The following is a 26,490-nucleotide window of genomic DNA, read 5'->3' on the forward strand; positions in this document are numbered from 1 at the left end:
GGGTCTTGGTACATTCTATGTAAGTCAAAGGAAATAGATTTCTTAAACAGTATGGCTACCCCTCGTTGTCTCCCATTGTAAGAGGCAAAAAATACATCTCCTACCCAGTCCCTTTTTAATTTTAAATGTTCCGTCTTACTTAGGTGGGTCTCTTGCAACATAGCTATATCAGCCTTCTGCCTCTTGAGTGCCTGCAATATTTTCGTACGCTTAACTGGGGAGTGCACTCCATCAACATTTAAAGTCACAATCCTTAAATTAACCATTCGACTGCCACTCATCGTCTCCCCTTGCTTGTATTTCCTTTGCAGGACCCAAGAGCCTTCCAGCTAAGCCCTCGGGCCATTCGTTCACTCTTGTCTCTTTCCATTCTGTGCCTTGTCTACCTACCAGTTTTCCAAATCTCCACCCCTTGGTGATCGTTCCAGTGCTGTTCAATGGATTAACCGCTAAGCCCCCCAATTCCCCCTCTCCCTGCTCCCTTCCCCAATCCCACCCTCCCTCTCCCCCTTCCAGGTCCCCATCTTAATAATCCCCACCCCCCCCAGAACCCTTTCCCCTCACTCACCCAATTCACCACACACACACCCTTCTGACACACCACCAACTGTTCCCGGGTACTCCGCCCCCTTCCTCTTCCCTCCCTTTCCCTGACTCCCCAACGTTTGTCCCGGTTAATAATGATAACCTTAACACATAACAATGTACAACATAACCTGTCATCAATACATACTACCAGAAAGTTTTCATCAGGGAGCTCCCACACTTTTAAAGTCTGATAATCTGGACTTATTATTGCAGAGGGTCGAACCAGAAGCTTCTCATATCTGCAGGGCCCGCAAGTGTAGTAGCCATGACCTGCACCACCATGATGTCCTGCCCTGCTGCTTTCATTATAATCACCATCTCTGGTCATCAAGACCCACTCGTGCATGGTGGCTTCCTTTTCTTCAAGATGTCTCCTGATGAATGCTTCAGTGTCCTACAGCCATCCGCAACTAGCTGTGTCACTAAAATCCTTGCAGTTCAGCAGCTCCCACCTCATTTTAAGTTGGTCACAAAGGTTTCCAATGCTTCTGACTTCGTGAAAAACAAAGTCTTATTCTCGTGCAGCACACGTACTTTAGCCGGGTACAATAGAAAGAAGCGAACTCCCTTCTCATACAGTCTCTTACACTGGCGACCCATAATCCTCCGCTGGTCAGCCACCGCCGCCGAATAGTCCTGAAAGAGCAGGATTTTTTTACCATTGTACTCCAAGTCAGGTTTTCGTCGGTAGGCCTGCAAGATAGCTTCTTTATCCATATAATTCAGTAACTTCGCCAGGACTTGTCTCGGTCTGCTATCAGCCGGCCGTTCTGCTCCCACTCTGTGTATGCGTTCCACTTGTGGCGGTTTTCCGCCAAAATCCAGCCCTAATTGTTCCGGGAGCCAGTGTTCTAGAAATTTCCTGAGCTCCGACGCTTTGACCGCTTCGGGCAGGCCCACAATCCGCAAGTTATTGCGCCTACTGCGGTTTTCTAAGTCATCTGCCTTTCTCTCCAATTGCTCACACTTGCGTTCCAGCGGCGCAATTCTCCCGCTCGCGCCCGCAGCCTCATCTTCACACTGTGACACTCGGTCCTCAACGTGTTGCAAACGGGCGCTCCACCGCTTCACGGATATTGTCCACTGATGTCTGCAATTTAGACAGCTTTTCCTCTAGGACCACTGACAGCTGCTGCGCCAATTCTTTAATTAGCTCGGGCGGAATCGGCCCCATTATCGGAGTCTCTGTAGCCGCCGCCATCTTGTTTTCCTCGCAGCAGATGCTTTTCTTCCCCCGCGGGGTCTTTGCTGGCATACCCTGCTTCTCTTTCTTTTATAGGCACTCGCGAGCTTCTCAATTTGCTGCACTCACGATCCTGTGCACGGATATCTCGCTGAAGGGTCACTTCAGGAGGGATTAGCGGGTTATTTCGCCGATTTATTTGAAGGCGGGCTGGAGCCGGTGCTTCGGGTGTCCGCTCAGCTCCGCGTCATCATGTGACCAAAATCTCTTTGTTATTTCTAATCTAATCTTGGCGCTTGATGTACCACTAAATTCCTCAAATTGGGTCCAAAGCGGTGTACAACACTAATGCTTAAACATTCAACTAAGTAATTACAAATACAGTTTACAGAAATCAGTAAAGAATAACCAAAGAGGCCAGCTCAGCGGGCATTGATCTGGCTGCAGCAGGAGCCTCTCTGTTACTTTTCTGGCCCGTGCTTATGGAATTACCCATACTATACACACACAAAAGTATGCATTAGGCAAACATCATGGCTACTTTCACGTGATATATGCCTAGTCATTCCCAGGAGAGGAGAGTGGGAAGAGCAAGGGTGGGATTAGTAATTCTGTGTATTTTATAAAATACACACAGAAACGTCAGTACTTACTATATATAGTAACTCCTATTGTGGAGTAGGTCTAACTTTGTGCAGCAGTTTTCTAGTGGGCCATTTTATAAAGGCAGATATGTTACATATTTTTATTAAAAAAATATTAAGTGGCATTTGTGTTCCTTTCCCAGATGCCCTTTTATAAAATTGGCCTCATAATGACAGATCCTACTGCTTGGCGCTTATAGACTACAAATAAGATGGAGAAGACATGCAAACAGTGAAGACTGGGTTTTCTGTTAAAACCAGGTCAAACTTGTGATCTTCTGGATTTCAGCAGAGCTAGCCCTCAAGCATCATATTAGCTTGTGTTACAAATAATAGCTAAAGTCTATTGTTTCCATTTTGATCTGGTAATGTAATATCTGTAAACCTTCCTCCTCCCTAGTTCAGAGCTTCAGTAGATGCTTCTGAAGTTCGTTTTCACTGTTTCATTTGTTATTTCCAAATATGGGCTCACTGTTTCTTTGCTGCAGCCCACATACCAGCAGTAGAGAATATACAGGTGGGCATTCTTGGATCCAAGAGAATGAGAATTAGCAGAGTTGGCCTTCTATCACATCAGAAACAAGTGAAGTAAACTGTGTATAGAAGTGGTGGCTATAAGTAAAAGCATTAATATCTCAAACATCTTGGCAGAAGGAGGTAAAAAAAGCCTCTATGGCCTCTGATAGTATACGCATTTGGGATTGGCAGTCCTTAGGTTCTTGTGTAGCCAAGAAGACTGTGATTGATCTATTATGACTGAACATAGGGGAATCCCTGAAACTTTATAGTAAGGTCTCTTGCTTCCAGGGCTTAATTGTTCTAGAAAAACCTTTTCTATCCTGATTTGCATCCTATTTTTGGAAGGTTGTGGTTAAGAGGGAAGGGCCATTCCCCAGAGATTACAGGCTCGGGAAAGGTTCTCATCCGTGGCTTATATCTGGGTATGTATGGTGTATGATAAATGGTATTTTCAGAGAACAATTTCATTGATATTCCGCAAAATTTCAAAATAAATTTAAGTGGTTTACAATCTATAAAATATATTGGGGAAGGGAAACATCATAGGACAAAACAACAAAACCATTTAAGGATAATGGGGAAGAGAAAGGAGAGTTTACAAATTAAAACAAAGGATAATAAGGGAAAGAAAAATAAAATCAGGAAGCTTGGGACTATCTCAGCCACATGTCAGATTAGAGGATATCTGGTGGGAAAACTAGTAAGTTTCTATCTTGGTTTTAAAATTATTAGAAGAACCTTCCAATTGCAGATACAGTGAAAAAGAATTCCATAAGGTAGTCACTACTACGCTAAAGCAGCAATATCTGGAAACATCTAGGAAAACCTGATGAAAGGATGGAACAGATAGATAGGAATCCTTGCTTAGTGGACCAAGGAGATCTGATGAGAATAGGGAACTAAAAGACTAACTAAAAAAAGAAGGAAGGCCTAAGGATTGAATCTGGTACAATAAAATATTAATCTTAAAAGTAATCCTAAGGGCAACTGGAAGCATGTGATCTACGTCAAGAAGAGAAGTGACTTGATCATACTTCTGATCATAGAGAAGTTTTACAGTGGTATTTTGTACTAGTTGGAGTCTATATAATTGTTAAGCAGGTAAGCCTATAAGAAAAGAATTACAATAATCTCATTTCGATAGGACCAAAGAATAAAGGAGAATGTGACGGGAACCAGGCTCTAAAAGGGAACATATGGAATGCAGACTAAAAGTGAAAAAGGAAGAAGATATTATCCTGGAGATGTGTTGGACAACTCTTTTCATTCTCACAACTCCCAGAATTTTTGGTGACTTAGAATAAGGGAGAGGAGAACTTTTAATGTTAAAGCTTGGAGGGTTTACATCAAGGGAATGAACTGAATATTAAAACTACAGATTTGTTAGAATTCAACTTCAGACAATTGCCAGGTAACCAGTTTGCAACAGTGTCTAATTCATTGGAAATCATGGAGTAACTGGAAGAAAACTAGAGTCGAAGGGAAGAAGGAGCTGCATATCAGCATATATAAAGAAAGTGAAGCTCAGTGTTTGAAGTAATAAAGTTTTTAAAGGATCCAAGAAGATGTTGGGGAAAAAATAGGTCCAATGACTGAACCCTGAAGAACGTTTGGAAGTAGCAGATAAGAAGAAGAGGAGTTGGAATGGTAAACTATAAAGGAATGGTCAGTTAAATATGAGTCAAACCACTGAAGAGCTCGACTGCTAATATGCAGGTCCTTGAAGACGAGTAAGCAAAATAGAGTGATCTACTAAATCAGAAGCTTTTGATATGTCCAGTGAGAAGAGAACCACATCTCTGCCCTAATCCAGTATTAACCAATTTAATTGGTAAGCCCCAGGAGGGTATGTTCAGTTGAGCGGTGGGCACGAAAGCCTGTTTGATAGTTGAAAAACTTCTCCAACTTTCTGATTTTCTTCATCCCCGACATAGATGCAGATGGAGGATTAGAGAGGTTTGTAGTTGTTAACAGCAGAAATATCTGATTTAGGGTCTTTAAGAAGAGGAGTAATAGTTGCCTGTTTCCAAGAAAAAGGAAAAGTACCCATGAAGAAGCTAGTATTAACCATTAATGAAGAAATGGGAGAAAAGGCTGAAGAAATACCATTAAAAAAAAAAAGCTGGATTTGGATCATTAAAAGGAGATGATGGTCAGAATGAAAATATAGTTTTCTGTAGAAGAGTTGTAGTTTGGAAGATTAAATGAAGTAAGGGAAGCTGTATGGATGATAAGTGTGGATAAAGGAGAGTCTGGTGGTACAGAGATGGGAGTTGTTCCTCATTTCAAGCCTCCATTTCACTAATCGTAGTATTCTGAAAGAGAAGGTAGGAAAAAGGCCATTATCTGCTACAGAGGGTTGATACAGGGTGTATCCCTTTCAGCCCACCTGAATGGTTCATGTTTTCTGAAAGGGGCAAAGAATCTTTGCCTTCGTTTGAGAGCAGTGGTCCTGACCTGAGACCTGAACATAGTGCTTGGGGATTGAGTATCGCTTGATGATGATGACGTGGTAAAGCTGGTATTTTTGATGATCTGTTCAGGATGGTGGCTCTACTGTTGGAATTACATTGTTTATCAATCAGAAAATTATTTTGGGGTTTCTAAGAAGAGAGTATTAGCGCAGGGCCCTTTTCTTCCCTAGGTGGAGGGGTCCTCTTTTCATATGAACTAATTGATCTCTCCCTGTGAGAAAGGAAGATTGGGGAATTAAAAGAATGCCACATTTTGGATATATGAGGAATTTTGAAGGTCACTATCTATTTGTAAGGTTGGACTATTTATTGTGGTAGGTTGGTGGCTGGAAGAAGAGAGGCGCTTCTATAACTTATTGGTCAATGAGGCCATAGTTTTGACTCACATCTCCAAAGGGCAGAATGTTGTTTAGGGCCTTTGGATTCACTTGACTGGAGTGCAAGTTTTATGTTGAACAGAATTCTGGATAATTCCACTAGCAGACTTTTGCAGGCAGTCAGACATTGCCACTTAGATATCCAAGCCAGAGAAGAAGTTGTATTTGTAGTAGACATCCTAAGAACAGGGCTGTAATGGTCCCATGTAGTTGAAAGGTTAGCTTGGGTACATCCTGTGTGTGTGGAGTGGTCTGGTGGGACAGAAATTTAGTCTTGCTGCTAATTTTCTTTCCTTGAGTCATACCAGACCAGTCCATTACCCATACAGCTGGCTGTATGGTATACATAAAATCCAGATAATCTGTTTATAGTTTAATATTTTTCTTATGGTTTCCTTTAAACCTTAAAATCTGGTGTGTTGGAGACTGTAAGTTCCAGCTCTAAATCCCCTGTATATTGATGGTATAGGTTCTTAGCTGATATAGGCATGAATAGAGAAATGCTGGAAAACTGAGATTGTAGGGGCTTTTTATAGGGTGATGTAAGGAAGAGTGTTATCTCTCTCCCACACTCAAGAGGGATAAAACCCATGTGTCTGGGCTGGAGTGGGCTGGTAGGACTGGAGGAAAGAAAATTAACAGGTAAGACTAAATTTTTATCTTTACTTTTTTTTGCTTGGGGGGGGGGGGGGCTGCAGATTTGGTCTTTACAGGTTTGGTACTGATAGAAATAAATATTTTGTTTTTTCTTTTTTTTTTAAATGTTTTTATTTTTAAATATTCAATCACTTGATGCTACTTTAGTTAATATTTTTGCAGAGAAAGTTGATCTGTTCTAACATCTTTTTAGACCAGCCAAGAGATGGGACAGTGCTGCCATTCAGTATTTTCAAAGTCTTCTGAAAGGTAAGTGTTCTCCTTAGTAAGATGTCTTGAAAGATCTATAGCTGCTAAGAGCATAAAATTGGATTTGAAAATTTTAATTAAAATGCAGTTTGTGAGATTTTCATTTTGCAAATATTTCTTATGGATGTCTTTATAATCCAAAGCAGAACTCTCTTGACCTTGTAATTCCCTTTCTCCTTTGTTCATTCAGGTTCTGGGCTAGGATATATTGCCTGGAGCCTTCAAGTAGAACTACCTAGGTATTTCTCCCCATCCCCCCCCTTTTTTTGAGATTGATAATATTACTTTTATACAATCAAAATTAACCATGTAAAAAACTTGTTAATCTCAAATCTTGGACCACAGGTTTGGTGCTAAAGTGATGATGGTTTTCAGAAGCCCAAAGAAAGTAAGCAAACTGAGGGGTCCTATTACTAAGCCACGCTAAAAAGTGGCTGTGGTTTTAGCGTGTAGGTTTCCCGCATGCTTTGGCCACTTTTTAGTGCAGCTCTAAAATAGTTGAATTTCCATTTCTCAATTAATGGGCACGTGCTAATTTCCAAAATGCACGGCCATAACTACCCGAGCCCTTTCTGCCATCTATTTAGTAGGCCGTAAGGGCTCACATGCTACTCGTGCAGTAACCGGACAGCGTATGGCGGTGTGCCTATGCTGCCCGATTACTGCCAGGCACGCCTCCCCACCCCCGCACTAGAAAATAAAAATGTTCTAGTGTGGGAAATGGCACGCAGGAAAAGCAGAATTACTACAGGGTACCTGGGCGCGCCTGACAGTAGTTCTGTTTTGCTGTGCGCTACCCACGCGGCAGCCCTACCACACTTTTGTAAAAGAGCCCCTAACTGAACAAATTTCTTCCATAATTCCAAACAAGTCCTTCACTGCCATTGGGGCTTGTCATCTGGTCCTTAGAGTCAATCATGAAACACAGTAGCAATGGCTTAGAAAATAAATATATGACTGAGGAATTAGAAACAGTACATTTTAAAGGAAAATGGACTACAAATGTAGCTCAAGATACACAGCTTCTTGGCATATAGTCATTAATGTCTTCTTATGATTGCGAGCATTATGACATAATTCAAGAAAAATCCAGATTTTGGACCTCATAAAGAGGAGATCTCTCTTTTCAAAAATACAATTTCAAAACACTGTATCATTAGGAAATTCTAAAGCTTTCTTAGTTACCAAATCAGAAGATTTTCTCTAACAAGTTTTAAGTCAACGCTATATGCAGATATTTCTGATATGTCACCTGTCTTACCCCCCTCCCATTTACTAAGCTGCGCAGCTTTAGCGCATGGCATCTTCTGGCGTGGCTTAGTAAACAGAGGGGGGGGGGGGGTTAATGTATTTTTGTGTGGTGTTGTCTGTGTACAATTGTTCTTGACAAAAATGGTGTATTGCATAGATTAATAATGGATTTTCCTGGTGGAGAACCATCTTCAAGAAAGTCCAGACCTTAAGATATTTCTTTATAAGTTCCAAAGGTGAAAACAAGGGAACTACTGGGAAGTTCATACAATACAATAAAACATATTCTGCTACAAATCATTTCTGGTTCAATGCAGGTTATAATATAAAAAGAGACATAACTTGTAGGTTGAGGTTTCTGGCAGAGTTCTCCAAATTCTTTGCCCTCCAATTGGCCAAATTCTTGTCTTATAGTAGGTTTAATTGGAATGAGCTGAACTGTTTGGTCTCTCCTAACATTTCCAGCAGGGAAGCCTGTTGAAGCATTTGTTTCTTTGAGCTGTCTTCCATTACCAAATAAGCAAGGATGAAACAGATTGCTCAGTGAAATAAAGACGCACTCCATGTATAATCTTGGATGCTTTAGCTATAATGTGGCTGTAAGTCCCGCAATTGCAGAGCTTGACCACTGTGGTAGCTCTGATGGCAGACTTCCTCCTTGACGCCAAGAAACAGGAGAAAACACTCCTCAGTAACAACATAGGCAACAGCAAACAACAGAAGTGGTCCAGAGAAGAAGACGATCATGGGTTTGCCACATGCAGTTATTATTCATTGTCCCGACTCAGGTCAAGTTTTGACACAGTGCCTTCATGAGGGGTCTAAAAACATATTTAAAAAATATGAATAAAATATCGTATAAACAATCATTAACATGTACAAATAAAATTGAAAAAATGAACATCATGAATACATTACCAACAGGCTCTTGGATGTTGAGCAAGGCAAATCGCAGATACAGATACTCTTTATAACATATATAATACATATAAATCATATGTACTTGAAATATGATCAAAGTTGCTACAAATTTAGGGCCCTGTATACTGAGCGGCAGTGTAGGCGCACTAGTATTTTTAGTACAGGCTAATGCTAGGAATATAGAGGAGTCTCTAGTGTTAGCGCACACTAAAAACATTAGCAAGCCGACAGCACGGTTTATTAAATGCGGCTCTTAGTTTCCTAATTAAAAAAAATTCATATTTCTTCTTTAAAATAATTCACAGCAAGCTGTGCTGCTAAAATAGGACCCTAATAATCATAAAAGTAAACTAAATTTCCAACATGCAACTGTATATATATATATATATACTAATCTAGACAAGCTGGCTGCCAAACTGATAAACAGATGGTGTTTATATCATTTTGAAAAATATGTATAAATACATTTTGTGAAAGTTTTAAAAAGATTTGAAAAACTGCTGTGTTGCAAGTAGATCAACTTATAAGAAGATAGGTGTAACATTAAAATGTGGGTACATACCAAACTTCTAAAAAAAAAAAAAAAAAAAAAAAAAAAAAGTCACACGAACCAAAAGTTAGAAAACTGCATCGCATGAGCTGTGATAAATATATCTGCATACTAGTGCCATACAGATATGAAGAAATATCTCCAACATCAATCGGCCGCATTAAAAAAAAAAAAGCCATATAAATCTGGAAGACTAATTGATCTGATGGTGAGATGAATACACCAAACTTTTCTTGACAAAAAGACTTTTTTTTTAGTACTTTATTTGTGAAACCATTAATATGTGGAATTAAAAAAAATGTATTTAAAATATATATATACAGACATACACACACAAAGTTAAGATATTGTACACCGCACTAATTACACTGAAAAACGCTGGTGGGCATTCCCTGAATGGATACTGGACATTAATCCAAATAACAAAAGAGAACAAAGAATTCTGAATCACATTGTAGAAAACATTTTTTGTAATAAATAAATATATGTGTATTAGTATCATCTAAAAATGTACCGTGATGTGTACCAGCATCACAGCAACCAGCAATGTGAGGCCCAATGATATTTAATGGGACATATTAGAATAACAAAAATGTAAACTTTGATATACATTGTCCAACTGGTATAAGGTATGTACCTAATTTGTATAATGGACTATAGTTATCAAAAAAGCATCTAAATAGCTTGCACTGCAATCACTTGCTGCATGGATTTTCTTCCATTATCAAGACACCATTATGCAAAGTAAGTGTTTTGCTGGTCATGCACATTTAAAAAAAAGTAACATTAAAAAATTGCCTCATACGTATTAAAAAGCTCAAAACACTAAAAATGGCTCACAATTAAGCACAAATTTAATGAAGAACAGTAAGAATATTTGCAAAGTAACAAAGGGGGTCTTTTACTAAGCTGTGGTAGCACTTTTAGCTCATGGTAGAAACCAGCTGGCTGTAAACATTGATTTAAGAATATATTGGGATTTTCGACGTTTACCACCAACGGATTTCTACTGTGAGCTAAAAACGCTACTGTAGCTTAGTAAAAGACCCCCAAAGAGCAATATGTATATGAAACTCAAATAGGTACAGAAAAATTGATAGCAATAATGTTATTTAAAAGTTATTTAAATAATGGAAAATATATACTCCGCTGTAACTTTCTTAAAAAAAACCCATTCTTTCTATGATTGTTCACCAAACCAATTTAAAATGGCAATGAAAGCTAGAAAGTTGAGGCTGTTTTTTTTTTTTTTTTTTTTTTAGAGATGATGCATATTTTTAATGCTTTTTTAAAAATGTATGCTTGATTGTTTTAATTAAATTTGTAGCAACTTCGATTGCATTTCATTTTAAGTATGTTTATGATTTATATGTATTTTGCATTTGTTATAGGAAGTGTATCTGTATATGCCATTTGCCTTGCTCAACATCCAAGAGGCTGTTGGTAATGTATTGGTGATTTTTGGATAGGCGAATTATAAAGTTTTGTTAAATGTTCATTTTTTTTAATTTTATTTGTATGTTTTTATGATTTGTTTCTGATGTTTTGTTTGTATTCATATTTTTTGTACATGTTTTTGGACCGCTGATGAATGCATTGTGTTGAAACTTGATTGAGTTGGGTCATTGAATAATATATTGCAATTCACCTGGCACTGTAGGACTGACTTTCCATCATTCAAGAGGAAGCAGGCCAGATGCGTTTGGACAATGTGATGGTGATTGCTTACGTTAAGAGAGCAGGATTGGGAGCCAGGCAGTGATGCTGGAGTTCTGTTGGCTGTTCAGCTGGGTGAAGATATATCTGTTGTTCCTATTTGGTAATGTACATTGTGGGGTCAAGTGTGTCAAAGAAAGTGGAATTCAGTTGCTGCCACATGGAGTGGGTCCTTAATGAGTTGGCATTTCAGCTCATTGTGTATCAGTAGGGAAGGCTGGAGTTCAATGTGATGGCCTCTCCAGACAGTACAAACTGATCCCGATTCTTCAGTTTTAGAACCATGCAGGGTTCAGTGGGGATCAACATACTGGCTCAGCATTGACCCTCCCAGATGTTGTGTGTGTTCTCTTCCCTCCCTCCCAAACATTATTGGTGGGCTGGATTCTGTGTAGGATTGCACAGCACCCTTCCCTGGTCATTCTTGTGGTTCCTGATTGGCGAGAATACCCGAGGTGTGCAGATCTAGTCCAACTTGTGGTGGTGGACACTTTTCCTCTCCTACGGGGTCAGGGTCTTCTCCACGAAGGCCCAGTTGCCATTGAAAATCTGGACCCTTTATGCCTTATGGACTGGTTCTTGAGAAGTGTGGTACTTGAGGCATAAGGGCTATCCTGCCCTGGTGATAGCTATCCCCTTGATTGCTAAGCAAGCTTGCGCTTCTCTGGCTTATTTCTGGTTTGGGGGATATTTGTGTCTTGGTGTGATCGGGGTCCCCTCCCGCTCCTCATGGAGGGCTGATCTTTCCTTCCTTCAGGATGGCATTGATCAGGGCTTTGTCCTGAATTCTCTTAAGGTTCATGTCACCACTCTGTCCTGCTATTGGGGTCCCCTGCAGGGCAGGTGTCCGGCAGCCCTACTCAATGTGATTGTTTCACATTTTATTAGTGTATAGCTTTTAATAGCTAAACTTATCTGTACTCGTTGCTCTACTACTCAGCCTTATCACTAGGCCACGGCCAGCTATGGACAGAGTTTCAAACCTTCTTCAGGGTCCGTGGCGGTTCGCTTTCACTATGTTGGCATCCAGTACTTAGCTATACACTAATAAAATGTGAAAAATTTGGAAAAAATAGAGTTAAAATGAATAAATTAAGGTGGAAGGAGGTTTTTGTTTTTTGCCTATGATGAGATTGTAAGCTCCTTGATATATAAGGCTTATTGCCACATCAAGTGGGAGCTTCTTTTTTTGAGGCTTTTTTCTCCACGTTCTCCATTTTTACTTTAAGCTAGACAAGAGCTTGATGTATGCAGTCTGATATTAGAAGCTATAACAAAATTGTGATCCTTTGAAGGGGATTATATAGTGGTTGCAAGTTTAGCCAGACCCCCAGCAGCTTTATTTCTGTTTTTGTGGCAATCGTGGGTCCTGCTAACTTGGATAGTAGGGTTGGTGGGCTGTGGATCTCTTTCCTAACCATAGTATATTGGTCTTATCTGGGTTTATCTTCAGACTTTGTTCATATAACCATCTAAATAGAGAGTTGAAAACTTAATTCATCAGCGCATTGACTGAATATAGATCAGTCTGTGAGAAGAGAAGAATGATGTCATCCACATAGGAGAAATATTTGATCCTGAATCTCCAGCACTTCTATGTCACTTAAGTAGAAGTTAAAGAGAATTGGAGACAAAAGGCGATACTTGTGGGACCCCACACCTTATAGTCAAGGGAAGAGATAATACATGATGCCATTTTACTTTGATCTGTGTTTCAGAAACCCTGTGAACCACCTTAGAACTGCTTTTGTAATTCCTACTTCAGGTAACATCTCTAGTAGATAAGTGTGGTTCACCAGATCAAATGCAGCCGATAGATCCAACTGCATTATGAAGATGTTCTGGTCCTTCTCAAGCACTACTACTACTACTACTATTTAGCATTTCTATAGCGCTACAAGGCATACGCAGCGCTGCACAAACATAGAAGAAAGACAGTCCCTGCTCAAAGAGCTTACAATCTAATAGACAAAAAATAAATAAAGTAGGCAAATCAAATCAATTAATGTGAACGGGAAGGAAGAGAGGAGGGTAGGTGGAGGCGAGTGGTTACAAGTGGTTACGAGTCAAAAGCAGTGTTAAAGAGGTGGGCTTTCAGTCTAGATTTAAAGGTGGCCAAGGATGGGGCAAGACGTAGGGGCTCAGGAAGTTTATTCCAGGCGTAGGGTGCAGCGAGACAGAAGGCGCGAAGTCTGGAGTTGGCAGTAGTGGAGAAGGGAACAGATAAGAAGGATTTATCCATGGAGCGGAGTGCACGGGAAGGGGTGTAGGGAAGGACGAGTGTGGAGAGATACTGGGGAGCAGCAGAGTGAATACATTTATAGGTTAGTAGAAGAAGTTTGAACAGGATGCGAAAATGGATAGGGAGCCAGTGAAGGGTCTTGAGGAGAGGGGTAGTATGAGTAAAGCGACCCTGGCGGAAGATGAGACGGGCAGCAGAGTTTTGAACCGACTGGAGAGGGGAGAGGTGACTAAGTGGGAGGCCAGCAAGAAGCAGATTGCAGTAGTCTAAACGAGAGGTGACAAGGGTGTGGATGAGGGTTTTGGTAGAGTGCTCGGAAAGAAAGGGGCGGATTTTACGGATGTTGTAAAGAAAGAAACGACAGGTCTTGGCAATCTGCTGGATATGAGCAGAGAAGGAGAGAGAAGAGTCAAAGATGACCCCAAGGTTTCGAGCTGAGGAGACAGGGAGAATGAGAGAGCCATCAACAGAAATAGAAAACGGGGGGAGCGGGGAGGTGGTTTTGGGGGGGGAAATGAGAAGCTCGGTTTTGGTCATGTTTAATTTCAGGTGGCGTTGAGACATCCAGATAGCAATGTCAGACAAGCACGCTGAAACTTTGGTTTGGATGCAAGGTGAGATATCAGGGGTAGAAAGGTAGATTTGGGAGTCATCAGCATAGAGAAGGTAGGAAAAGCCATGGGATGAGATTAATGAACCAAGGGAAGAAGTGTAGATAGAAAAGAGGAGGGGACCAAGAACAGAACCCTGAGGTACGCCGACAGGCAGAGAGATAGAAGTAGAAGAGGATCCACCAGAGTGAACACTAAAGGTGCGGAGGGAGAGGTAGGAAGAGAACCAGGAAAGGACAGAGCCCTGGAATCCAAGTGAGGACAGGGTATCGAGAAGTATGCTGTGATCGACAGTGTCAAAAGCAGCGGAAAGATCAAGAAGAATGAGGATGGAATATTGACCTCTGGATTTAGCCAGTAATAGGTCATTGGAGACTTTAGTAAGCGTAGTTTCGGTTGAGTGGAGAGGGCGAAAACCAGATTGTAATGGGTCAATAGGCAAAATTCTGATAAGAGGCCGGCTATTACTGTTTCAATGCTGTCACAGGGGCAGAATCCTAATTGCAAATAGTCTTAAGACTGTGCTGATCTAGAAAGTTCTGGAATTGTGTGGCCACTATTTTCTCCATTATTTTCGTCAGTGTGGGAATATTAGCTACTGGGCAATAATTATTTTGAAGTGTTCTATCAAGAGATTCACCCTTTAGGAATGGGGATAGGCCAATGCCTCCTACCTCTCTAAGAAATATTCCTTCACTTAGACTGTTCTCTATCATCATTTTGACATGGAGGGGCTTCTTTGAGCAGTTCTGCTTTGCAGGGGTTTAGGATAAAGGAACCCTTGAAGAATTTGCACAATGTAGATCTAAATTCCTGAAAGTCTAATGTGTTGAAAAGAGGTCCAGTGGCGGTTTGCTGTTCTCTGGGGCTGGATTTTTCTTCCTCTCCATGGGGACTATCATCGATATGGATTTAAGCAGGTTATCCACTTTGGTCTGGAAGTAATCAGCAAAGGCAACTGAAGAGAGATTTGTGTTTTCTTCAGGCTGTATATGGTTTGTTAGTGAATTCACTAGTTGAAAAAGCACCCAGGAGGAATTAACACTGCTGGTAATCCTTTGGAAGAAGTATTTTTGTTTCGCCATTTGAATCATGTTTTTGTACTTCCTGATATTTGATCTCCAGAGGTCTTTTTCCTATGATGCTTGAGTATTCATCCAGGACCGTTCCAATTGTCTACAGGATTTTTTCAATGCCTTTAATTCTTGGGTGTACCATGGATTTGTGGCTGATCTTAGGACCTTTCTTTCTTTCCACGGTGCTATGTCGTCTAGTGTTGATTGGATTGTCAGGTTCTAATTTGCCACTAGTTCTTCGGTTGTGGCGTCTTCGTATTAGGGGGAGGTTAATTTGTTGAGCAGAGGTTTCAAAGGTCCCAACGAGGTGTTTTTAATTTATGGGCTTAGTATACATGTAACTAACTCCAGGTTGCACCTGCTGTTGGTGAGGTCACTGGAATCTGTTTTTCTCTACCTCCATCTGGTGGCGTTTGGGAGATATAACCCACTGGTGTGGACTGGTCTAGCAGGACTCAAGGAAGGAAATTAACAAGTAGGTATAAATTTCACCACCTTCCACATGCCAGTACCCAGCATTGTTACTGAGCCTTCAGGTCAGCTCAGCCAATTGAACTTTTGAAATGAGTTTTAAGGGTGAGATATAAACATTTGAGCCGTAATCAGTTTTGACAGATTTTAAGGATCTGCAGAACTGTTTTACCAGGTATTTGTTGACGGTAGTCAGTTTCATCAGAAATGGTATAATTTTATGTGATAGACCTCAGACTAGGCCATCTGAGTTGTAAATTAGATCTTAAATATTGCAGCATGGAATTTGATATATGTTGTACTTTGAAACTTAACTCACTGTGTTATATTGTTTAAAGTAATAAATGTATTGCAGGCATCTGAAGTTGAATTGGTGCTTCGGTATTTGTCAAGTGTTAGCTGACTGAATAGACACACTAAACTCCTAAGGCTAATGAGTATGCTGTTAAAGATTACTAGGATCTAAATTGGAGTTATCTTAAGGTGGCCTGTTAAAAAGCTGAGCTCCAAAAGGTCCACTATTCAAAACCATTTATGCTGTCAGTAGCAGGTACAAATTGGCCTAAGTATTTTACTTCAAAATTCTTAGCATTTATGTTGTTGTAACTAAAATTGTCAGTGTGGTTTATGAATATTTTAAATAAATAAGCCCAAAACTTGTGAGGCCAAAGGAGGGCAAGATTTGGGGCAGCTGGGGACTGATCCAAATGTTCTGTGGGTAGTGGAAATATTCAGCCATGAGCCATATAATTTAAGTACTAACTTTGAATGTAGAAATGGCAGGAATAACTTTATTCATAATAATTATCTATATAAAGTTAAGATAGCATTTTAATTTCTCCCAGTTGAGCACATAGCCTGACTGAAATCATTAATCTAAATAAAACTTTGTGCATTCGACTGACTCAATATTTATTTGATAAAATTGCAAAATATTTATGTAGGGGAGCAATGTCAAATTTAAACAAATGAATACATCAGCTTTTTCAGCCCTTTGCATAAAAGCTGATTTGTTAATCCTAACACATGTTATAAAGATGAACCACAGTTTACAGCATTTGAGCTGGGTAACAAAAATTCTTTTCTGTATGTTGATAGGAGGAATCCAACTTTTACTGTATTTAATCATGAAATAAGATTAAATTTTGACTCTTAGCAGTCTCATTTAATGTGTTGTTCATCATTTAGCATCAACCTGCATTGAAGTCAAAGTATGCTCTAAAGAAGACAACTGTTATGAAGTATATCTTTATGTAACTACCCAAGAAGAAACGGTAAAGTGTGTGTGTGTGTGTTTTCTTTTAAGTAAACATATGCTTGGATTTTAGATGGTTGATGTAACCTTTATGTTCCAGATTGATGATCACATGATATGCATGACATGAATAATTGAACACTTCAATTAGACACTAGACATCAGGAAAACAGGCAACTAATAAAAATTAAGACATCAACGCCCTTAACCGGAACCGTATCAGTTAATTCAAATGGGATACGTAAACGCCAGATCAGTAGTGAACAAAACAGAGACTATAACAGACTGGATCACTGCAGACAACCTTGACTTCCTATTCATCACTTAAACCTGAGTCCACAACCTTCAAGATCCTATAATCTTAGAATTATGCCCACCAGGATACAAAATCACACACTGGACAAGAAATGGAAAAAGAGGAGGAGGAATAGCCATAATATACAAATCAGAGTTCAACATCACAAACACAGCTGAATTCATAATGCCACAACTTGAAATCGCTTCCATAAGAATCAGTCACCCAAAATTGCAGGAACACCTTAACGCAGTCATATTTTACAGACCACCAGGCAACTGGCGAGACTGCCAAACACACTTCATGGACTTTATCTCGAACACCTGTATCTCTTTCTCTAACCTCATCATAATAGGAGATATTAACTTACACCTGGAAGATCTCACCACAACAAGCACTCAAGACTGCAAAGAGTTTTTGCAACTATGGGATCTACAAGGACCAAATACGCAACCAACATACAAAAAAGGACACACATTAGACATCATAACACACAAATTTGACCACGACGCAAACCTTACATTAACATACACTAAATGGTCACCTATATTGTGGTCAGACCATTACAAAGCACATATTACCCTCCAATGGAGAATGAAAGACTTACCTAACAAACAAATACGAAAGACTTACACCACAAGAGGAAAAATAGATCCGGCTAAATTCTGGCAACAGATCTACAACGATGGATGGACAATAAAAACAGACACAATCCAATTCCTCTCAGTATGGGATAACAGATGTAAATTAATACTAGACAACATTGCCCCAATCCAAACCAGAACCTCGCACAGAAAGAACTCAATACCATGGTTCAACAAAGAACTGAAAAAACTCAAAACACAAGTCAGGAAACTAGAACATGCATGGAACAAAAAGAAAGACGAGCCCACAATCAATGCTTGGAAGCAACTCCGAAGGAAATATAAATATGCCATAAGACAAACCAAAAGACAATTCTACAAAACTGAAATTGGACCAAACTATAAAGACACATACAAACTCTTCCAACTCGTGAATAAACTATTAGACACCACTCCAGTCACCAACAACAGCAAAGACACACCAGGAGCTGATGACTTGGTGAAGTACTTCAAGGAGAAAATCATACAACTGCGACTTAAAATACCTGTCAGCCCCATCGAATACACCACACTCCTAAACTGCCTAGATCCAGACCCAGGAATTTACCCAGCTGACAGGATCTGGACTGAATTCACAATACTACCGGAAGTTCTTATCTCACAAACGCTTAAAAGATTCGCCAAATCTCACTGGAAATTAGACATATGCCCAAACAACCTCATGAAGTCGGCCCCTCAACAATTTATAACGGACCTAACAAACCACGTGAACTATATGCTACAAAATGGACTCTTCCCAAGGGAGAAAGGTAAAATTTTACTCACCCCTATACCCAAGGATGCAAAGAAAAATGCTAATGAACTAACGAACTGTAGACCAGTAGCATCTATTCCCTTAATTACCAAAATAACAGAAGGCATGGTGACCAATCAACTCACAGATTATGTAAACAAGTTCTCACTATTACACGATTCCCAGTCAGGATTTCGCTCTAATCACAGCACTGAAACCGTACTAGTCACGCTCATGACTAAACTCAAACAACTGATAGCAAATGGCAATAATATTCTACTGTTACAATTCGACATGTCAAGCGCATTTGACATGGTTGACCATGGAATTCTATTACACATCCTCGAATACTTCGGAATCGGAGGCAACATTCTCAACTGGTTCAAGAGATTCCTAACTTCACGCTCATGTCAAGTGACTTCAAATTCGACTACATCAGCTACATGGACACCTGAATGTGGAGTTCCACAGGGATCCCCCCCTCTCACCGACCATATTCAACCTAATGATGACACCCTTGGCCAAACTACTATCGAATCAGAACCTAAACCCATATATATACGCTGCTGATGTAACGATCTTCATCCCATTCAAACAAGATCTAAGGGAAATCTCCAATGAAATCATGCAAAGCCTACATATCATGAATTCCTGGGCAGATGCATTTCAGCTGAAACTTAACGCAGAGAAAACCCAATGTCTGGTACTCACCTCGCAATACAACAAGAATAAATTTACCACAATCAACACACCGAAGCTAAATCTACCAGTTTCGGACACCCTAAAAATTCTTGGAGTCACCATTGATCGACACCTAACACTTGAGAATCATGCAAAAAACATAACTAAAAAGATGTTTCATTCAGTGTGGAAACTAAAAAGAGTTAGACCATTTTTTCCAAGGAGTGCCTTCCGCAATCTGGTACAGTCACTGGTACTCAGTCATCTGGACTATTGTAACACTCTACGTCGGCTGCAAAGAGCAAATACTTAAACTCCAGACAGCCCAGAACACGGCAGCCAGACTAATATTTGGCACATCAAAATATGAAAGCGCGAAACCCCTACGAGAAAAACTATACTGGCTCCCACTAAAAGAACGCATCACGTTCAAACTTTGCACCCTAGTCCATAAAATCATCCATGGTAACGCCCCAGCCTACATGTCAGTCCTAATAGAACTACCACCCAGGAACGCAAAAAACTCTTCTCGCACATTCCTTAATCTTCATCCTCCCAAGTGTAGTGGTCTGAAATACAAATTAATGCACACATCTACCTTTTCCTATACGAGCACGCAACTCTGGAACGCGTTGCCACGTAACCTGAAAACGGTCTATGAACTGACCAATTTCCGTAAACTACTGAAAACCTATCTCTTCGACAAGATATATCACAAAGATCAACATGTGTAACTGTATAATCTTTAAAACTTCTAGAATTGTCTTATGTCTTTGCTTTAACACTATCATGTATTTCACCACCATGTAACCCACAACCCTCTGTAAAACCAAATGTATATTCTCTTCTATTTCCAGTACCCATGTTGAATTGTAAGCCACATTGAGCCTGCAAAGAGGTGGGATAATGTGGGATACAAATGCAATAAATAAATAAAATAAATAATTATTCATGTCATGCATATCATGTGATCACTTGATCTAAAAACACTTCTAGAGTTTTCTTAGCGTTCTTGTACATGTGTGAACCATTGAAGTTCTTGTAGTTCAGCTATTTGATCCATCAGAAGAGAAGAACATTTGGCAGTTTGCTGTTGTCCCTTTTTTAGAAAGTCTTTGCCTTCTTTCTTGCCCCCCTCCCCCGAATGTTTCATGCTTCCTCAGTGTTTACAGATTTGGGTGTGATTTTTTTTTTATACCTTTTACATATCTTATGTGTGCATTTTACATTGTTATTTTTGTTGTGTTTTTCCTCAGTTTGATAGATCACAGCTTTAGCTGCACTAGACTGTCGGGTGCATGTTAGGTTTTTTTGTGCTCTACTTCAGTCTCTTCCTAGTTATGTCTCAGGTCTCCTTTGTAGAATGTGATGAGTATTTTATGTATTTGGATGACGTTGACTGTTTGAAATAGGTCTTCCTTACAGTGATGTTGCTGTAAATGGTTTGGGTCTGCAAGGATTGGCTCTGATTGTGCCAGAATGTTGCATTTAAGTCCATTTCAAAGCTTTCTTTTAACCTGCATGAAAGGCTCATTGGCTCTATACCTGTTCTTCACAAACCTTTATCCAATGTGACCTCTGATGAAAACAAAATAGCAGACCTTCAGTCCCCTCCCTGCCTTCCTCATCCATTTCTATCTCCGTCCATTTATGTAAAGTATGACAGCAGGGGCAGTACCAGCAAAAGCGTTGGTGGAAACAATAGCAGTAGGTAGCAGACATCAGTACTCTGTGTTAGTTTCCAGCCTAATAGTAAACCCACGCGGTAGGAAGCAGCAGGGTCTGTGAACATTTACTAACTCAAGGTTCCCACTCTGGTTGCCACTACTAGGCATAGATCACGGTGAAGGCCCAGAGAGGGGGAACACTTCTCTTTCTGTGACACCATTCATTGATGTGACACTAATTGGGTGTTCCGGCCCACAGTTTGGGTACTACTGGTTTGGACCTTGTTGAAACAGTCCTCAGCTGATAAGACTCCTGTGTTCAAAGATAGGTCCTGGAGCAGGGATGGTTTCTGCTCACCTTACATTTTCCACCATCCTAATTTCTTTTTAATGTTAAGTTTCCATTGTCAAACTCATTGCAAAACTTAACAATTATACAGCTAAATACATGGCTGTCTACATGTCATCTCAAATGTAGCAATTCAGAAACAATACAACGACGAGACATTTTTCTCAGAACTTTATACTCTCAACCCTTTACTTACCCCGTCCTACCCTCCACCACCAGCTTCCCCCCATCCCTGTCTTTATCAACCATGACAGATTGAATTATTGACAACACAGCTGTTAATAACAAAATATTAACTTATATCACTATACTGCACCTAATATACACCTCTTATTAGGTATTCTTTCAATATTGTATTTGATGATACTTTTATCTTCTCTCTGTTTATGATAACCACACCATTTTGAAGGCTTCCTCCCTGCAGTTTTTTATAGGCAGTGATTTCTGTCATCTGAAACGCCTCATCTGACCTTTGAATTAGGTTTTCCCATCTTGGCAGAGATGAGTTCTTTCAGTGTTGTGCTATTTTTCCCCTTGCTGAAGCAATGCACACCTTGTTTGCCACATTCTATTCCATCTCTTCAGGTATCCAACTGAGGAGGATTACAGATAAGCTATACTGTAATATCAGTCTAGTAATTCCTTTAATAAGCACAAGCAGCTTTCCCCAATACATTTGAAAATCCCCTGTCTGACCATATTTGATCCAACTCTTGTCACTAAACTGCTTAACCAGTTTATTCACCCTCGCTAGTGTTTAGATATGACCTACAGTACACTTATAGGCATTCTGTATTAATTCATGGGTAGGACTGCTTTGCCATGCTCTGGATTATCTTTTTTCACAACCCATCATCCCACCATGCTGTATACAGTTGAGTCTTCACCTTGATTCAATACTAAGGATTCTCCGAGGAAAAGCAGGCTGCTTGTTCTCACATGTGGGTCGACGTCGGCCCGGGAAACCGGCAATTTTGCCAGCAAAATATAAAAAATTTTTCCAGAGGCTTCTGGCGTGCGTGCAGCACACACCGCGCATGCGCGGCCGTCGCGTGAGCATTCCCGCTCATATTTTTTCTCTGCGGTGAGGTGCGGTCGAGTTTTCACCGCTCCTCTCAGGCCCGGGAAAGAGTTTTCTGGTTGTCTTTTTTTTTTCTTTTCTTTCTTTTTTATTAGAATTTACAATTTAAAAAGAAAAAACCTCCCGTAGGTTTTTACTTTACTTTTTTACCCCTTTTTAAGTTTCCTTTATTTTTCGACGCAGCCGGCTTCCTCCCTTCTTTTCGTGCCCTTTTTTCTTTTAACAGGCACGATCGTGTCTTTTGATTTCGCCGAACCCGTTTTTTCTTCCATGTCATCGAAGACACCCAGTGGCTTCAAAAGTTGTACTCGGTGCAACCAGACTATCTCGGGTACTGATGCCCGACCACAGCCTAGCCGCTTGTAGTCAGTGTCTTTGCATGAAGAAACGGACCCAAGCGTCTCTAGAGGCCCAACGAGAGAAGCTTTCCGGTCCTTTGACGTCGACATCGAGGGACCCATCGACGTCGGAAGCAAAAGTAATGACTGCGGAAAGACCAACTCGTGCTGTAAGCAGTGAGGCATCGAGTGGGTCTCCACCTGTCTCGAGGTCTCCTGTTATGCAGGCCCCCCGGGACCGACCTACGTCGAACCCGGCCCCGAGGAGATGTGAGGATTCCACGTCTTCCTCATCGGTACTAAGGAGTCTCGATGACGGGCATCGAGCGAAGGCGAAGAAGCACCGTCATTGTTCTCCTTCGACACATGGTGCCGGGAGCTCTGGGGCGTCGAGGGATTCGGCACCCAAGAAACGTTGGCGCCGAGAGGATCGCTCACCCTCTTTTCAGGAGGTGCCGATGCGTCGGTCAAGCAGCCCGGTACCTGTTCCCGAGCCTCGACAGATTCTGCCACCGGCTCCTTTACCGACCCCGCAACCTTGTCCGACAGCGGCTCTCGACGAGCGCATCAGAGCCCTGCTTCCAGAGTTTCTGGAAGGGTTACTGCACCAGTCTGCTTCGGTGTCGGGGGTGCTTGCGCCTTCTGTACCGTCGGCTACAGCGGTCCCTGGCCCTTCGCCTGTGCTGAGGTCCCTGACCTCGGTGCTGCCTGCCACCCAGGTCGACTCCACTTCGACGTCAGAGTCCAGGTGGGCGTTGACTTCTTGGCACCGCCATGGAGGACATCGTTCCTTGACGTCGAGGCAGGCTCAGTTTCGGACTGCTCTAAGAGATGTCTTGTCCGATACTGAAGATGAGCGCTCGTGGGAGAAAGAGGAGGATCTCAGGTACTTTTCTTCTGACGAGTCCTTTGGGATTCCTTCTGAACCTTCCCCTCCACCGGAAAGGGGAGTGTTTCCACTGGAGAGTCTATCCTTTACCTCATTTGTTCGGGAAATGACTGCGGCTATTCCCTTCCGTATGGAGGTTGAGGATGCGCCCAGGGCTGAGATGCTCGAGGTCCTGGATTATCTTTCTTCACCTAGAGTCTTTCTTCACCTAGAGAGGCTGCAACGGCTCCTTTGCATAATGTACTGAAGGAAATCCTTATGCGAAATTGGTTGTTCCCTATGTCAAACCCCGTGATCCTGAAGAGAGCTGAATCCCAATATCGGATCCACGGGGAACCTGGATTGATGAAGTCACCTACCTCACAATTCCATGGTGGTGGACTCCGCTCTCAAAAGGGCCAAGAGTACTAGGGACTATGCCTCGGCGCCCTCAGGCAGAGAATCTAGAACCTTGGACTCTCTTGGGAGGAAGGCGTATCAGGCTGCTATGCTCGCTGCCAAAATCCAGACATACCAGCTCTTCACGAGCATCCACTTGCGGAACTCGGTGAGGCAACTGTCCAGCTTGGTTGATGCGCTCTCTACGGAGCAGGCCGAGCCTTTTCACCAGATAGTCAGGCAGCAGGAGTGTCGAAAATTCCTGGCCGGGGTACGGTCGACACTTTTGACGTAGCATCCGGAATCGCTGCCCAAGGTATAGTGATGCACAGACTCTCATGGCTGCGTGTCTCTGTGTCAGGAAGCCGTTCAGATGTGGCTTTGGGCACGCCGTCACGGCATGTTTCTCCAAGCCACTTATCTGGCAGTTGTAAACAACACTCTGGCTGACAGACTGAGCAGGATAATGCAACCTCACGAGTGGTCTCTAAACATGAGCGTAGTCTGCAAGATCGTTTGAGCGTGGGGCACCCCCCTCGGTGGATCTTTTGCCACTCAGATCAATCACAAGGTCCCTCAGTTCTGTTCCAGGCTTCAGGCCCACGACAGACTAGAGTTAGATGCCTTTCTCCTGCATTGGGGGTCAGGCCTTCTGTATGCGTATCCTCAGTAGGGAAGACTTTGCTGACACTCAAGCAAGACTGCGGAACCATGATCCTGATTGCACGCTTCTGGCTGCGTCAGATTTGGTTCCCTATTCTTCTGGAGTTGTCCTCCGAAGAACTGTGGAGATTGGAGTGTTTTCCAACCCTCATTACTCAGAACGAGGGGTCGCTTCTACATCCCAACCTCTAGTTTCTGGCTCTCATGGCCTGGATGTTGAGAGCTTAGAATTCGCCTCCTTGGGTCTTTCAGAAGGTGTCGCTAGAGTCTTGCTTGCTTCCAGGAAAGATTCTACAAAGAGGTGTTACTTTTTTAAATGGAGGAGGTTTGCCATCTGGTGTGACAGCAAGGCCCTAGATCCTCTTTCTTGTCCTACCCAGACCCTGCTTGAATACCTTCCACACTTGTCAGAGTCTGGTCTCAAGACCAACTCCATAAGAGTTCACCTTAGTGCGATTAGTGCTTATCGCCGTGTAGAGGGTAGCCATATCTCTGGACAGCCTTTAGTTGTTCACTTCATGAGAGGTTTGCTTTTGTCAAAGCCCCCTGCCTCCACCAGTATCACGGGATCTCAACGTCGTTCTCACCCATCTGATGAAAGCTCCTTTTGAGCCACTGAATTCCTGCCATCTGAAGTACTTGACCTGGAAGGTCGTTTTCTTGGTGGCTGTTACTTCAGCTCGTAGAATCAATGAGCTTCAGGCCTTGGTAGTGCATGCACCTTATCAAGTTTCATCACAACAGAGTAGTCCTCCGCTCGCACCCTAAGTTCCTGCCAAAGGTGGTGTCGGAGATCCATCTGAACCAGTCAATTGTTTTGCCAACATTCTTCCCCGTCCTCATACCCGCCCTGGCGAAAGCAGTTTGCACACCTTGGACTGCAGGAGAGTGTTGGACTTTTACATGGAGCGGATGAAGCCCTTTAGACAGTCCGCCCAGTTTGTCTCTTTTGATCCCAACAGGAGGGGAGTCGCCATTGGAAAATGCACAATCTCCAGTTGGCTAGCAGATTGCATATCCTTCACTTATGCCCAAGCTGGGCTGACTCTTGAGGGCCATGTCAAGGCTCATAATGTTAGAGCCATGGCTGCGTCAGTGGCTCATTTAAAGTCAACCTCCATTGAGGAGATTTGCAGGGCTGCAACGTGGTCATCAGTCCACACATTCACATCTCACTGCTGCCTCCACCAGGATACTCGACGCGACGGTTTGGGCAGTCGGTGCTGCAGAATCTGTTCGGGGTTTAGAATCCAACTGAACCCCCCTAGACCCATTTTTGTTCTGTTCCAGGCTGCACTCTCAGTTGTTTGTTTTCAGGTCAATTCTTTTGAGTGAGCCTGGGTGCTAGGGATACCCCACATGTGAGAACAAGCAGCCTACTTGTCCTCGGAGAAAGCGAAGATACATACCTGTAGCAGGTATTCTCCGAGGACAGCAGGCTGATTGTTCTCAGAAACCCGCCCACCTCCCCTTTGGAGTTGTTGTTTGTTGTTTATTTGCTTTTTGATTAAACTGAGCGGGAACGCTCATGGGACAGTTGGGAAGACGGCCGCGCATGCACGGTACACGCTGCATGCGCCAGAAGACTCTGGAAAATTTTTTAAATATTTTGCTGGCAAAATTGCTGGTTTCCCGGGCCGACGTAGACATCAACCTACATGTGAGAACAATTAGCCTGCTGTCCTTGGAGAATACCTGCTACAGGTATGTATCTTCGCTATATAGCCCAGAAAGTAGCCCCTTAGTGCCTTTAAAATTCATATATAGTGAACCTAAGAATGGTCCATCTATCCCAGCATCCTGCTTCCAACAGTGGCCAATCCAGGTTGCAAGTTCCTGGCAGTAACCGAATTAGTAGCAATATTCCATATTACCAATCCTGGAGCAAGACGTGGCATACCCCATGTCCGTCTCGATAAGACCATTGGCTTTTCCTCCAGGAACTTGTCTAAACCTTTTTTAAACCCAGGTACGCTAACTGCTGTTTA

General features: G+C 41.9%; 1 protein-coding gene across 1 annotated transcript in view; it reads left to right on the top strand.

The window, feature by feature from the left end:
- The window catches only part of TDRD12 (tudor domain containing 12), a 309,334-nt gene that overhangs the window by 59,894 nt on the left and 222,950 nt on the right, over positions 1 to 26,490 (top strand). Inside the window, exons 6-7 of the mRNA XM_030204408.1 lie at positions 6,636 to 6,691; positions 16,718 to 16,803. Coding sequence (XP_030060268.1) covers positions 6,636 to 6,691; positions 16,718 to 16,803 — 142 coding nt within the window. The remainder of the gene's footprint in view (positions 1 to 6,635; positions 6,692 to 16,717; positions 16,804 to 26,490) is intronic.

The sequence above is a fragment of the Microcaecilia unicolor genome, chromosome 5 (genome assembly GCF_901765095.1).
Source record: "Microcaecilia unicolor chromosome 5, aMicUni1.1, whole genome shotgun sequence".
NCBI classification, from domain to species: Eukaryota; Metazoa; Chordata; class Amphibia; order Gymnophiona; family Siphonopidae; genus Microcaecilia; species Microcaecilia unicolor.